Source organism: Hippopotamus amphibius, chromosome 16, assembly GCF_030028045.1.
Source record: "Hippopotamus amphibius kiboko isolate mHipAmp2 chromosome 16, mHipAmp2.hap2, whole genome shotgun sequence".
Taxonomy (NCBI): Eukaryota; Metazoa; Chordata; class Mammalia; order Artiodactyla; family Hippopotamidae; genus Hippopotamus; species Hippopotamus amphibius.
In genome coordinates, this window is record NC_080201.1 from 13,225,996 (window position 1) to 13,239,749 (window position 13,754).

The 13,754-nt window shown below is 45.6% G+C and overlaps 1 protein-coding gene across 5 annotated transcripts in view; it reads right to left on the bottom strand.

The window, feature by feature from the left end:
- Positions 1-9,999: 9,999 nt before the first annotated feature.
- The window catches only part of ST3GAL2 (ST3 beta-galactoside alpha-2,3-sialyltransferase 2), a 44,790-nt gene continuing 41,035 nt past the window's right edge, over positions 10,000-13,754 (bottom strand). For all 5 annotated transcript variants that reach the window (XM_057712922.1, XM_057712921.1, XM_057712924.1 and 2 more), the window contains 4 exons: positions 13,548-13,727; positions 11,926-11,971; positions 11,522-11,641; positions 10,000-10,605 (listed from right to left, as the gene is read on the bottom strand). In XM_057712922.1, the coding sequence (XP_057568905.1) occupies positions 10,432-10,605; positions 11,522-11,641; positions 11,926-11,971; positions 13,548-13,727 (520 nt within the window). In that variant the 3' untranslated portion in view covers positions 10,000-10,431. The remainder of the gene's footprint in view (positions 10,606-11,521; positions 11,642-11,925; positions 11,972-13,547; positions 13,728-13,754) is intronic.

Consider the following 13,754-nt stretch of genomic DNA (forward strand, 5'->3'; position numbering starts at 1 on the left):
GGCTTATCCATTAACCCCAGTTAGAATAATTCTGGCTATTTTACTTGGCTAATCACATGACCTTCTCATTCAGGAGCAGCTTGTTCCTTGTCTCCTGTATACTCCTGGAAAGCTTCCAGAGTTAAAAGGTACCATTGCCAATTACCTGCTTGTTTGCTCAAAGGTCCAGCCCGTTGTCTGGAGCCTGAGAATGACATGAGGGGAAAGGAGTGAGCCATGTTCCTGCTCATCTCCCTCTGAAGTTAAGAGGCCTGAAGAAAGAAGAAAGCAACATAATGGAATCTAACTCTTGGAGTATATCAAAAATGGTATTTTCTCATACAACCTACCTGTTCAAATTAGCATACAATTATTTCAGCCTTTCTAAATAAAAATTTTTTCTTAAACCTTGAAAAAACAAAACTGCCAGTCTGAGTAGCAAAAATAGATTACATAATTACTTTTTAATTTAGTGAGGTTTGGCAAATTTTCAGTTTATTGGCATTTACATTTTCTTTTCTCTTTTGGGTGCTGTCCATTCCTGTCTCACCATTTTGCTACTGGCTTGTTAGTCCTCCATGAATTTTAGCCACCTTTCTATTTTAGGGAAATTAGACTTTGTCTTGTGTGGTGGACGTTTTCCTAGTTTGTCTTTACAAAATCATTTTTTCTTAATACTGCACAAAAGTTTAATATTGCTCGATTTCATTATTAAGAAATATGGATTTCATGTCACAGCTAGAAAACCTTTCCTTATTTCAGTATTATAAATTATTTACTCCTGTTTTTGTAGGTCTTAAAATGTTTTGCCCACCTGACTTGCTGTGAGCAATTACAGTTACCTCGGGGGTGAGTGGGCAGCAGAGCTGTGGGTGTGTGGGTGTGTGCCGGAGTCGAGACTGAGCAACAGGGTCCAGATGGGATCGGGTGTGAGAGAAAGTGAGACTGAGTGTCCTGAGGGTGCAGCAGGTAGAGAGTGACCGCAGGTGTGTGAGGGGTGCATGCAAGCCACCGGTGCGGGAAGGGGTTCTGAGAAGAAAAGTGAGAGTGAGAAGGGGAGCAAGGTTCTAGAAAGGCCAGGGACAAGGCGAGGTGGGATAGAGAGGAAGCAGTGTGAGGGGTGCTCAGAAGAAAGCCAGGCAAGGAGGGAGAGGAGGCCTGGTGCGGTGCCAGCATTCCAGTTAAGTGACACCCACTTTGACCCCAAAACACAACAGTGATACAGAAAAGGTAAAACTAGGAAACAGAAAACATACCACCTGACCCAAAAAACGAGATGAGTACTTCTGTGGGCCAGTAATGGAGAAAAATGCAAGGCGGTGAGCAGGGCTGAAGCCAAAGCTTGCTGGGCTCCCATCCAGGGACGGAGCAGCTGCAGGCTGTTAGGTCTCGGGGAGCAGAGGGGCCAGAAAGTGCTGCACACAAGACTGGAACCCAAGGCAGCTGGCCGCTTGGAGGGTGCTGGACTGGAGCTTCGCCTGCACGCCAGCTGGACGACGGAGACGTGCATCAAGACACAGGCCCAGAAATGAGGCAGGAGGATGCAGACCCCCCGCTGCAACTGGTAACCCACAGGATCCTACTGACTGCCTGCTTGATCTGTGATATCCTCTGATCTCACTGAATCAGCACACCTGGCTCTAAAATAAGGGTCAAAGGGGCAGGGAGCTGGATGGAGCCCATTGCTAAACCCACGTGTAGACTGTGGGGAGAGAAGAAATCAAATGCTAAGAAAGACACAAACAATAGAGGCAAGTGGGGAGGGGCATGATAGGGGTATAGAATTAAGAGATACAAATTACCAGGTATATAAATAAGCAGCCAGGATATACTGTACAGCACAGGGAAATACAGCCATTATTTTGTCATAACTTTAAATGGAGTATTGTCTATAAAAACATTGAATCACTGTGTTGTACACCTGAAACTAATATTGCAAATCAACTATACTAAAAAAATAAACTGATATCAAAACAAATTCACCCCAAATAAAATTAATTTTATGGAATGGCCTCATAAGAGGCTTGAAGTATGTTTGGATGCTCAAAGAAAAAGAGAAAGGAATACATTTCACTGAAAACAGCAAGAAACTATGAAGTAAATTTGGACAAGAGCAGTGGTGTGCTGAAACTCACAAGAGCTGGCTGGTAAATCACTGGTAGATTGAAACTGGCTGGGCTAGGAATATTTATACCGCAGAAATCAGCAACTCTATAAATCAGAGTTTTTAGTTTGTTTTCAGAGAGACTGTTTACCAGCATACCATTGGGAAGAAATAAAACAAGATTAGAAATTTTAGAAATGAGAAAGTCATTGAAATAAACTCAATAAATGGGAATCCTAGATTTTTAAATCCTAATTATACTCTCGTTTTAAGGACAAGAATAAGAACACAACCAAATTTCAGTAGATTCACCCAGTAAAACTATTTCTTGCTCCCATAAAGTCTAAATTGGATGTTCCTGATTGGGTGGCTCTTCTGGACAGTTTTCCCTGGCTCTTTCCATTGAAAAAAAGTTTGTTGTGGTTTTTTTTCTTTTTTTTAATAGAATTGATTTTTTAGACCTGTTTCAAGTTTATAGAAAGAAAAGGCAAAGTTACCTCATAGCAAAGGAAGGACTGAACTCAGATCCTTCTGAACGCAGACACCATATGTTCTTTCTACTTCACCAAGCCTTCTCCCTGGAGAGAAGCCATGTTGCCAGAAAGAGCCTGGATTATTTTCAGGAGCAGAAACAGTTGTTAGACGAAAGCTGTTGTATCCATATTCTTGGGGAACAGGCTGGTCCTGATACCCACAGTGCAGCAAGCATAAAGGGAGGAGACATCTTGCATTTTTGTGCATTAGTTGTCAAACACAGACTCAGTGCAGAAGCTGTGATTTTTTTTCTGGAAGGGTAGTGAGAAGGAGCATTGATTCCCAAGTCACACTCAGAAAGGAATAATTTGACTTTTTAAAATGTTTTAGGATTTCACCCTTCCCCTCACCGAGCCAGGAATGAGGTTTTCCTACCTTGCCAAATATGTCACAGGAAGCAGTTCCTTGCCTCCTGAACGGCAGCCCTCAGCCGTTCATTCCCATGATAGGTAAAATATTTAATCGCTTCCTGCCCTTCCCCTGGCATGTGGCCAGCGTGCCAGCCAAGTGTGTATCCGCCACCCTGGCCAGGCCATAAATTCAAGTGTTTCTCTCCAAAGAGTCCTCTGTTCAGACTGTATTACTGCTCACTCAAACATGGTGCCTCTCCCAGACAAATACACATCCCTGCTAGACTGAGCCATGGCCATGGGACTTCTTTGGCATCAAGGAAATGTGGACTTCTTGACAGAAGCTTTCAGAGCCAGCCTTTGGCTCACTGGATACTCTTTCCCTGGCCCTGAGACAACAGATCCACCACAGATAGTACCACTTTCTGCCTGGGTCCCTCAGGGACCATGATGAGGAGAGCCCATGATGGAAAAGCGGCTTGAGTGGGAAACAAACTGTCGTTTTAAGCCACTGCGAGTTTGAAGGGTGTTTGTTACTGCAGCACAACCTAGCTTATCCTTATCACCTCTCCCTGCCTTGGAAAGGCTGGTTCCCTGCCCAGTCACCCTAATGTCAACCCAGAGAGTAGGTATGCTCCATCTAGGTACACGAAATTCCCCAGCAGCTTCTTGATCCACTATTTCAAAGAGAACAATTTACAATTCCCAATTGTTTTAAGAGCCTCCATCATGACAGAGAGGGGTTAAACAACCACAAAAAATCAGCTCTGTGGAGACAGAGGAAAACTGAGAAGAAAAAGGTGTCTGCTAAGTATGTGATTGAACATCACACTTACCTAACTCTGCTTTCCACGAGCTCACTGAAGTTATAGGGAAGGAAGGAAAAAGGTATAAACTCACATGGGCAAATAAAATGGAAGCAGTTACATGGGAAGAGGAAATTTAACAAAATGTTTGGAACACAGAAAAATGAATGAAAAAGCTCCAATTTTTAGCAATACAGGGAACTATATAGAGCATGAAAAATATCCCAGTCCAAAAACCAGTTAGCTGATACATGCTGTTTGAATATATCAAAGAACTACTACTTTTAGGGTTTTATTTTTAACATTTAGCTCTGATTCATTCGGCATTTTGGTGAATGGTTTAGACTATGGAGCTAATTTTATCTTTTTCCAGATGGTTATCTAGTTATCCCAACTAGATGTTATCTCAATAACATTTATTTAAACATCCATCTTTTTCTAAGTGATTTGAGAGGCCACCTTTATTTTAAACTGAATTTCCATATGGACTTGGGTCTAGGTAATCAGACTAATGAAAGAGGATTGAGTATTCAGAAATACTCAAGTGAATATGGAATGTCAGGGCAGTGGTCACCTTCAGGGGAAGGGAGGGGGTTGTGCTTGGCAAGGAAGATGAAGCAGGGAGGCCTCTGGGGTGCTTGCACAACCTGGGTGGTGGCTACATGAGTGTTCATCTTAAAATAATTCATTTAAGAACCTCCATATTGTTTCCCATAGTGGCTACATCAATTTCAATTTCCCCCAACAGTGCACAAGGGTTCTCTTTGCTCCACATCCTCACCAGCGCTTGTTATCTCTTGACTTTTTGATAACAGCTGTTCTAACAGGAGTGTGGTTATATCTCATTATGGCTTTGATTTGCATTTCCTTGATGATTAATGATGTTGAGCATCTTTTCATGTACCTGTTGGCCATCTGTATGTCTTCTTTGGAGAAATGTCTATTCACACCTGCCCATTTTTTAATCAGATTGTTTGGATGAGTTCTTTATATATTTTGGTTTTAGGTTTTACATTTAAGTCTACTCCATTTGGAGTTAATTTCTTTGAGTGGTGTGAGATAGCGGTCCAGTTTCATTCTTTGTATCAGCATATAGAACTACCATATGACCCAACAATTCCACTTCTGGGTACACAAAGGAATGAAATCACCATCTTGAAGAGACATCTGCAGCCCCGTGTTCACTGCATTATTTACAAAAGCCAAGACATGGAAACAACACAGATGTCCATCTACAGATGAATGGGTAAAGAAAATATTGTGAATATATACATGATGGAATATTATTCAGCCATAAAAAAGGAAATCCTGCCTTTTGCAACAACATGGATGGACACAGGGCATTATGCTAAGCGAAGTAAGTCAGATGGAGAAAGACAAAAGCTGTATGATCTCATTTTTATGCGGAATCTAAAAACACCAAACTCATAGAAACAGAGAGCAGATTGGTGCTTGCCAAGGAGTAGGGTAGGGGAATGGGTGAAGGTGGTCAAAAGGTATAAACTTCCAGTTATAAGATAAATAAGCTCTGGGGGTGTAATGTACAGCATGGTGATTATAGTTTACAATATTGTACTGTATATTTGAAAGTTGCTAAGAGAGTAGATTTTGAAAGTTCTCACCACACACAAATATTTTAACTATATGATGTGATGAATGTATTAACTAATCTTACTGTGGTAATCATTTAGCAATATACACACATAAAATCACTGTTGTATACCTATCACACATATACAACTTTCTATGTCAATTATATCTCAATAAAGCTGGAAAAATAAAATTCTAGCTTTTCCAATTCTTCCATATAACATGTTCAATCGCCTTTTTTCTTCAGTCCATTTTGATATCCAAATGGCAGAGGAAATTGCTTTTCCTTTACCACAGAAATTACTCTATTTATAATCTATAATATATATCTATTATATGTAATGTTATCCCATCTTTGCTTTACCAAATCAATGTCCATTATGGAGCTTTTAAAAAAATAATAATTCAGTAAGGTATATATTTTTGTACATTTATTCTTATGCTCTTTTCTGTAAATGTATTATATCCCACAACAAAAATGGTTTTAAAAAATTAATTAAAAAATGTATTAGTCATGCACCCCATGTTCCGAGCAGCACTATTCACAATAGCCAAGACATGGAAACAACCTAAATGTCCACTGAGAGAGGAACGGATAAAGAAGATGTGGTACATATATACAATGGAATATTACTCAGCCATGAAAAAGAACGAAATGCCATTTGCAGCAACATGGATGGACCCAGAGATTATCATACTAAGTGAAGTAAATCAGAAAGAGAAATACCATGATAGCACTTATATGTGGAATCTAAAATACGACACAGATGAACATACCTATGAAACAGAAACAGACTCATAGACATAGAGAACAGACTTGTGGTTGCCAAGGGGGAGGTGGGGTGGGAGGAAGGAAGGATTGGGAGTTTGGGGTGAGCGGATGCAAACTATCATATACAGAATGGGTAAACAAGGTCCTACTATATAGTATGGGGAACTATATTCAATATCCTGTGATAAATTATAATGGAAAAGAACATGAAAAAATATGTATGTATAACTGAATCACTTTGTTGTATATCACTTTTAACATTGTAAATCAACTATACTCCAATAAAATTTTTTAAAAAATGTATTAGTGATTGGGGCACCATCTTTAAAGAAATCTGGCAGCTGTTATCTGAGGACCAGAGAATAATGGGATCCCAGCCTGGCAAAGCCAAGAAAGCCACACTTCCCTACCTGACATAGGGAGGCACATTTACAACAATTCAGTTTGGCAATTGGAGTTTTAACCTATAACGATTTGAGACAATAGTTAATTGACCATTAAGGTCCCCAGAAATGAAACAGATGCTAAGCAGCCTACTAAGGTACTGCTTAATGTGTGCGGGAAGGAAAATGCTAGGAGTGCTGAGAAGATACCCGAGTCACAGTGACAGGAATTTTCAGCTTCTTACCCAGTTCCCAGGCCTAATCAGGTCACAAACTTGGAGCCTTTATCAAGGAGATCCCACGGTCCTTTGAGGAACAACTCTCTGATGTAGCAGGTAGGTAGTGTGACTCTTCCCACAAGCTTGTCCAGAGGAACCTATTTCCTGGACTGACAGAGCACGGGGGAAAGGGAAATACCCAGATCTTCAGGAGTTATCAGACACTGGCTCTGAGACCCAAATGCCAATGCAGGCCACCTTACGAGTCAAAGCTTATGACTAATGAGAGATAGAGCTCCAGTCCAAGTCCATTTAATGGTGAGTCCAGTGAGACCACAGATCCATTTTAAGGTAATTTCCTTAGTTTCAAAAGGAAAGAGCTACTTACTACCTGGCAAAATCACTATATTGGCAACCAGACCCACGAAGGGAGGGTGATTATGATGGGATGGGCCCAATAGAAACCCCTGGAACTACCTCCAACATGGGAAATCAAACGCAATACAACATTCCAGAAGGATCTGCAGAGATTGGTGCTGCCATCCAACGTAAGTTATGGAAGGGTGGGTGATTTCTCCCTCGTCCCATTCTGAATCATGGAAAATGACAGTAGGGGCCCAGATAAGAAACAATTCTCGGCAGCCCAGGCTAGGTACACGTCATGTGGACGCTGGACATTATGACTCAGCCAACCAAATGCTATTGGAGCGTGTCTGTGACAGAGAGAGATGTTGTATGGAGTCTCTGGCAACTCCAAATAAGAGAATTACAACCCAGACTCTTAGAGTTTTAGAAAAAGACCTATGCCCTCCTTCACCAAAAAGTATTCTCCATTTGAAAACCAACTCTGGGCTCTGGGCTCACTCTTCGGCATTGGCAGAAACTGGGTTGCAGGACACCACGTGACTATAGACTCTAAGAGATTCACTGTCAGACCTATGTGATCCACCAGACTATAAAACTGTATGTTTAGTGGCATTCTGTTGCATGATGGAAGCAGGCTCCAGTGGGTCCAAACAGCCCAAGGAAATAGCACAGTTACCTCAGATGCCTGTGGCACCAGCTCCTACCCTTATGCCAATTCCCTGCCAACCCACACCTATGGCATCATGGCAAGTTCCACAGAACCTGGAAATGGAGTGCAGGAAAAGCCTCATCCTCGTGCCTGCTGGGTCTGCAGGTTGTGCTGGCCCCTTGCAGTGGACAGTGTCTGCCCTGCTGATCCACCTGGGGGCCCTGAAAGACAGTGGTGAAGGTCACCCTCCCAGAGGGCACAGCTGGTGGTTGGGAGGCCTCATGTACAAGGGAAAGGTGTCTGGGAGTCATGCCCTCCCCTCTTCACATCCCTCCCCCGCAACAGTCTTACCCATTACTTGGCCACAGCTCCCCACTGACAGATCCACCTTCAGTCCACCATCAAACATATTTCAGAACCAACAAATGACTATATAGTTTCTTTGTTCTTTTTAATTCAGAAAGAGAAAGGGAACAAAATAAAAAACATTTGCTTAAATAACTATTGTAGAAAAGAAGATCTGGGCTGGATGCTGGGAGCGCTCTCTTCCAGAATGGGGATTTATTAATGTTTTAAACAAAACAAAACCCAAAGAAGAAAAAGGAACAAAAAAAGAAATAAATTATTCTGCTCAATACTGTTTGGCATAATTGCATTGTTTTCTCATCTTTTAAACACTCGAAAAAGCCTCTTCAAGAAGCACTGAGATGAGACTGGCAAGAATATACTGGTGCCTCGACTCTCTAAAATGACAGGGTGGGGTGGGGGAGGAAGTGAGAGAGGCATTCCACCAAAGGCCCCCCAGTCCACCCCCATTCTTTACTCCTCCTACTTTTGGAACCGGGAAGGGAAGACTCAAGCTATGTTCTCAATATATTAATTTTTGGGGGTGGCCACTGCCCCGCCCTAACTCTCTAATATACTCCCCTGCTGGCCACTGTTCCCCCAGCCAGCTGCAGGAACTACACCAACAACCAGAAGGCTGCTGGGTGGTATCAATTCACTAAGAAAAAAGGGTGGTTTTTGTGTTTGTCACTGTTGGGAAGGGGGATCCTTTTGGTCGTTTGGAAGCTTCACAGAAGTCCTCTCCCCCTCCTATACTTCCCCAACCATGAAGGGTGAGAATACCTTCGGCAGCTTCCTCTAGGGACTTAAGCTGGGTTCAGTCATGCAAGTAGCTTCCAGCTGTAACCTCTGGTTGTTAGCTTCGCAGCCCCTCTAGAGCTGGAAATGGAAAGTGGGTTAGAGGGAAAAGGCGGGAGGTGAGCACGGGGCGGGGGGGAGGGGATGTGTGAGCAGGGGAGGAGCCATGCAGGGGGCAAGTCTACTCCTCCCCAGCTATTTGCATGGCCAGCTTAGTATCTGAAAAGAATTTTTGTTGGTCAGCCACCCCTGGTAACTTCAGGTTTAGCTAAATCATGAGCCCAAAACAAATTCCACTCCCCAGCAAGATGTTTCCTACCCTTTTGGGGGGTGAAGGGTGAAGGACGAGGCAACTGGTCTCCTCATCTCCAGCCTTCTTTCCCACGTGTTGCTCCCTCTCCCTAGAGCCAGCCAAAGGGGGAAGGGCGGGGGAGCAGCAGTGCCCCAATCACAGGGCAAGTTTTGATTTTTTTTTTTTTTCCAGAGCAACAAGTAGGCTGGTGAGGAGGCCCATGGCCTAGGAAGAGACACTAAAAAGGTTGTGGGCGAACAACAGGGGCCGAGGGTACACTTGAGTGAGAAGCACCTTACATCTGACGTGCGGGGGCTTCCTTGTCTCCTGCCCTATTCCTTACACCTGTGTTAAGACTTCTGGTGGCATCCTAAATGCCATGGTCAGAAAGGCCATTCCATAGGGTGGCCAAAGACGGGAGGGGACGAGGCAGGAGGAGGGGACCCACGCGCCCTCTGGATTCTCACCGCATTTCTTTGGTGGGTTTACACTCACCCATCTACGCCTGACCGATAAAGGAAATGTGGGGCCTAGTTTTCTCGGAGGTCCGGAGCTGTCTGGGAGGGCTCTAACTTCTCCCCTAGGGAAAAACCCGCTCCCCGGAAACCACCTGATCGCCCCTCGACCTCACGAAAGGCTCCACGAACGCCCCTTCGCCCGCCCCGAGGCCACGAGGGACCGCCAGGAAAGGGAGGCCGAGCCGCCGCTGTCCCGCGCCTTCCCCACCATTTCCTTCTCGGCGCCACCGGCGGGGGTCAGGCCGGCAAGCGACTGAGACGCCACCTGCCGAGCCCGAGGAAAGGACTTCTCGAGGCCGGAACGAACTTCTACTCCTTAAAAAGCGTGAAATAAAATCCTACCCAAAAGCATAGGGGAGTGGGGAATTAATCGGACGCCGGCCAGCCTCCGAAGGCCATTGATTGGAGGAGACGGGCCCCAGCGCCGGAAGTTCTCCTTGAGTCGCATGATTGGCTGGGAGAAAGATGCTTCGCCCAACGGCAGCGCTGATTGGTGCTAGGCCCTGGGCCAGCCCCCAGTCTCGTGATTGGCGGAGGATAGCCGGCGCTCGCTGCACTGCAGCATGATTGGTCCAGATCGCGGCGGCGTCGCTCCAGATTGCCTGCTGACGCCCAAGAGGGCGTTGCGCCCGCGCTTAGACTGCCGTCCCCAACGTGACCCTGAGTCCCGGCTGCAGCGCGCGCCGGCGTCTGGCGACGGGGTCGGAAAAGTCATGGCTGGGCCGGCTCAGTTTCCTCGGTAGACCTCGATCTTGCTGGCCTTGGCCAGCATGTCGATGATGTGGGCCTCGAAGTCGGCGTCATGCACGCCCGTCTTCCGGAACTCGCCCGCGTACCGGTTGTTCTCCCAGTAGTGGTGCCAGTTGCCCCGGCTGTCGGCCCCGAACCCATACACGTTCACCTGCGGGGGAGGGCGGCGCGGGTCACCCCACGTCGGGGACCAGAGAGCAGAAGGCGCGGGAGAGCACTGGGTCGTGGTGGGGGAGGAGAAAGGGGCCGCGGCGATCCGACCACAGCTGGAGGCCGGCAGCTCATCAATCCCCAGCCCTGACGCTAAGGACACTGTCCGAGAGGGAGACTACTGCTTCGTTTCGGTTCTCCTTCCAGCCACCCTCTGATTACATCAAGAACGCCTCATTTCGGGGCTGGTCTGTGACAGGTCTCCAACCCTTGCTAAATTTTTTTTTTAATGGAGTATTATTGAAAGCTGGTCAAGTACCCAATACCATACACTGAATAGTTGACTGGCAAAAGTGTGCTGGGCGTGAGCACTGCCATGTATGGCACAGTAGCTCTGCCTGCTAGAGAGATGGGCTCCTTTAATGACTAACCTCCATTTTTAACCCAGAGTAGGCTTGGGGCCCACAGCTGTGGGAGCCACCATCCTGCTGAAACTTAACTACATTGTTTCCATTCTATTTATGTTTATAGTGATTCTTTCTTTATGGCAAGTAGTATCAATTATGGTAGTAGTATTCAATTTCCTTTTAAAATACATTTAACGTTTAAGTGAACTGATTTCAGATTTGGTAAAGTCATGAAAGTAGTTAGTTTGGGAAATGCAGATTTACCACAGTGAGTAAAAAATTATCCGCACTCTGCTTATATTAAGACTTCTATAAATTCTACAGCCAGAGTGAGGATAATTTTTGACTCACCCTCCTAGACCTCGCAGGCTAGAAACAGGAGGAATGAAAGCCACCTGGTTTCTTCCTACAAAGACATATTCCTCTTGAGGCACTGTTAAGCCCCAACAAAGGCTGACTTCCCTCTGTTCCATGGGTCCCACTATTTTATCCCCAGACTGGGCTACCCACCTCATCACACACATGCAGGGCAAAGAAGAGTACCAGCATCCCAGTGGAAGGGTACCGCCCGTGATGCTCTGTCCACCTGTCGTGGATGTATTTGAAGAAGGCTGGGTTGTAGATCTGGACCTGGGAGATGAAAACGTAACGAGCACATGAGGGCTTTGGGGACCTGGAGACTCAGGCCAGGCTCTGAGCAGCTTCCGCCAGTGCCTACATGCCTGCCAGTGGACCTGTTCACCAGAGTCCTCTGCAGGGGAAGGGGCAGGGGGATGTCATACCAGCAGATGGGGACTCTGAAGGTTCTGGAAGGGTATTGGGGGATACCTGAACCACAGGACCAGACACAGCACGAGTCAGGTCTGCACTATTTCCACTGGGATGGGGATGAGGAAGGCAAGGAGGAAGCTTACCTTTTCTTTGTCCACTCGAAGGAAGGACTTCACTGGGGCATAAGTGCTGCAAGCATAAAGAAAAATAACACTGAGATGGCTCCGCGGACCCAGGGATGCCTTTCCTCCCACTGAGGCCTGAGTGATGACAGCCTCACGACAGGCTCCCCTGCTTCCAGACTGCTCTCCCATAGCACATCACTGCAGTTCCTCGCTCAGAAACCTTCAGTGGCTCCCTATGTCCTTCAAGATAAATACGGATGTTTTAGAAGAGCATTGGGGCCTTCCATAACCCAGCCCCAACTTTTCTTCCCATGACGCTCTGCTGTGATCACCTCACACCCACCGTGCTTGTGCTCTTACCTCTGCCCACAAGAGCCCTCTTGCTACTCTCCTCACATTTGGCACAACTCCCTCCTTCCCTATCAGCCAGCCATGGTGCCTGTAACCTATACTCCCACTTAGGAGTATCCGTGAGACTTAAACTTTACAGCACTTATTTTAGCCCTATGACTCCCAAACATAAGATAAAGTTAGACAACAGTAACATACTTCTATGTTTAAAAAATATGTGGTGACAACAGGCAAAAGGTGGAAACAATCCAGTTGTCCATTGACAGATGGATAAACAAATCTGGTATATCCACACACTAGAATACTTATGCAGCCTTTAAAAGGGATGAAATCCTGACACAGGCTACAACATGGATGAACCCTGAAAACATTATGCTACTGAAATAAGCCAGACACAAAAGGACAAAGACTATATGATTCCACTCGTATGAAGTACCTAGAATAGTCAAATCATAGAGACAGAAAGAATAGTGATTATCAGGGGCTGGAGGGAGGGTGAATGAGGAGTTACTCTTTAATGGGTACAGAGTTTTCATTTGAGACAATGAAAAAGTTCTGGAAATGGATTATGGTGAGGTTTGCACAGCAATGTGAGTGTACTTAATGCTAATGAACTGTGTGGTTAAAATGGTATATTCTACATTACATGTATACATTTTTACACACACACACACACACACCCCCCATGGTGAGACAGAGAGTAGAGTAATGGTTGCCTAGGGCTGGGAGGGGTGGGAGTGGAGGGAGTGGGGGTGATGGCTAAGGGGTAAAGGGGTATCTTTAGATTACCTTCATCTTTAGAACATGCATATGTTCTAAAATTAACTGTGGCAATGGTTATACAACTCTGTGAATATACTAAAAGCCACTAAACTGTACCTTTTAAATGTGTGAATTACATGGTATGTGAATTATATCTCAATAAAGCTGTTAAAAAATACTTGGTAAACTAAATTTCCTGAGGTTCCCAGCTGTGACTGAGCAACTGCCTCCAAAGAAAGTTCTCAGAAGGCAGAGCTCCCACAGTCAGGAGCCACCTCTTGGAAAGGTGTCCTTCTCCACCTTTCTACCACCAGTAGGCTGGCTGCCACCATGCAGGGGGTGACCCAAAACAAGCTGTGGCCTCAGCTAACCACCAATTTGGGCCTCCCTACTACTGCTTCTCTCCTCACCAGCCCCTCTTGGCCAAAATATTCAGTTAAAGGAATTCTAAGATGTAGTCCCTGGACAACTCCTCCCAAGGTGGGCCTGTCACCCGTATCCCACTTCCAGCCAGCCGAACGGCTCACAATCGGATCTGCCCCGTGGACAGGGCACTGGCGATCCACAGCAGGTCCAGGGCTTTGAAGGGCACCAGCACGAAGCTGACGTTGGCAGGCAGGTTCTTGGCACTCTCAGGGTACATGAAATGGTGGGTGGTTCGGCTGCCGACATCCTGCTCAAAGCCCACGGTTGGCGCCTGATTCATCCTGCAGGGACAAGAGGGTGACGTGAGA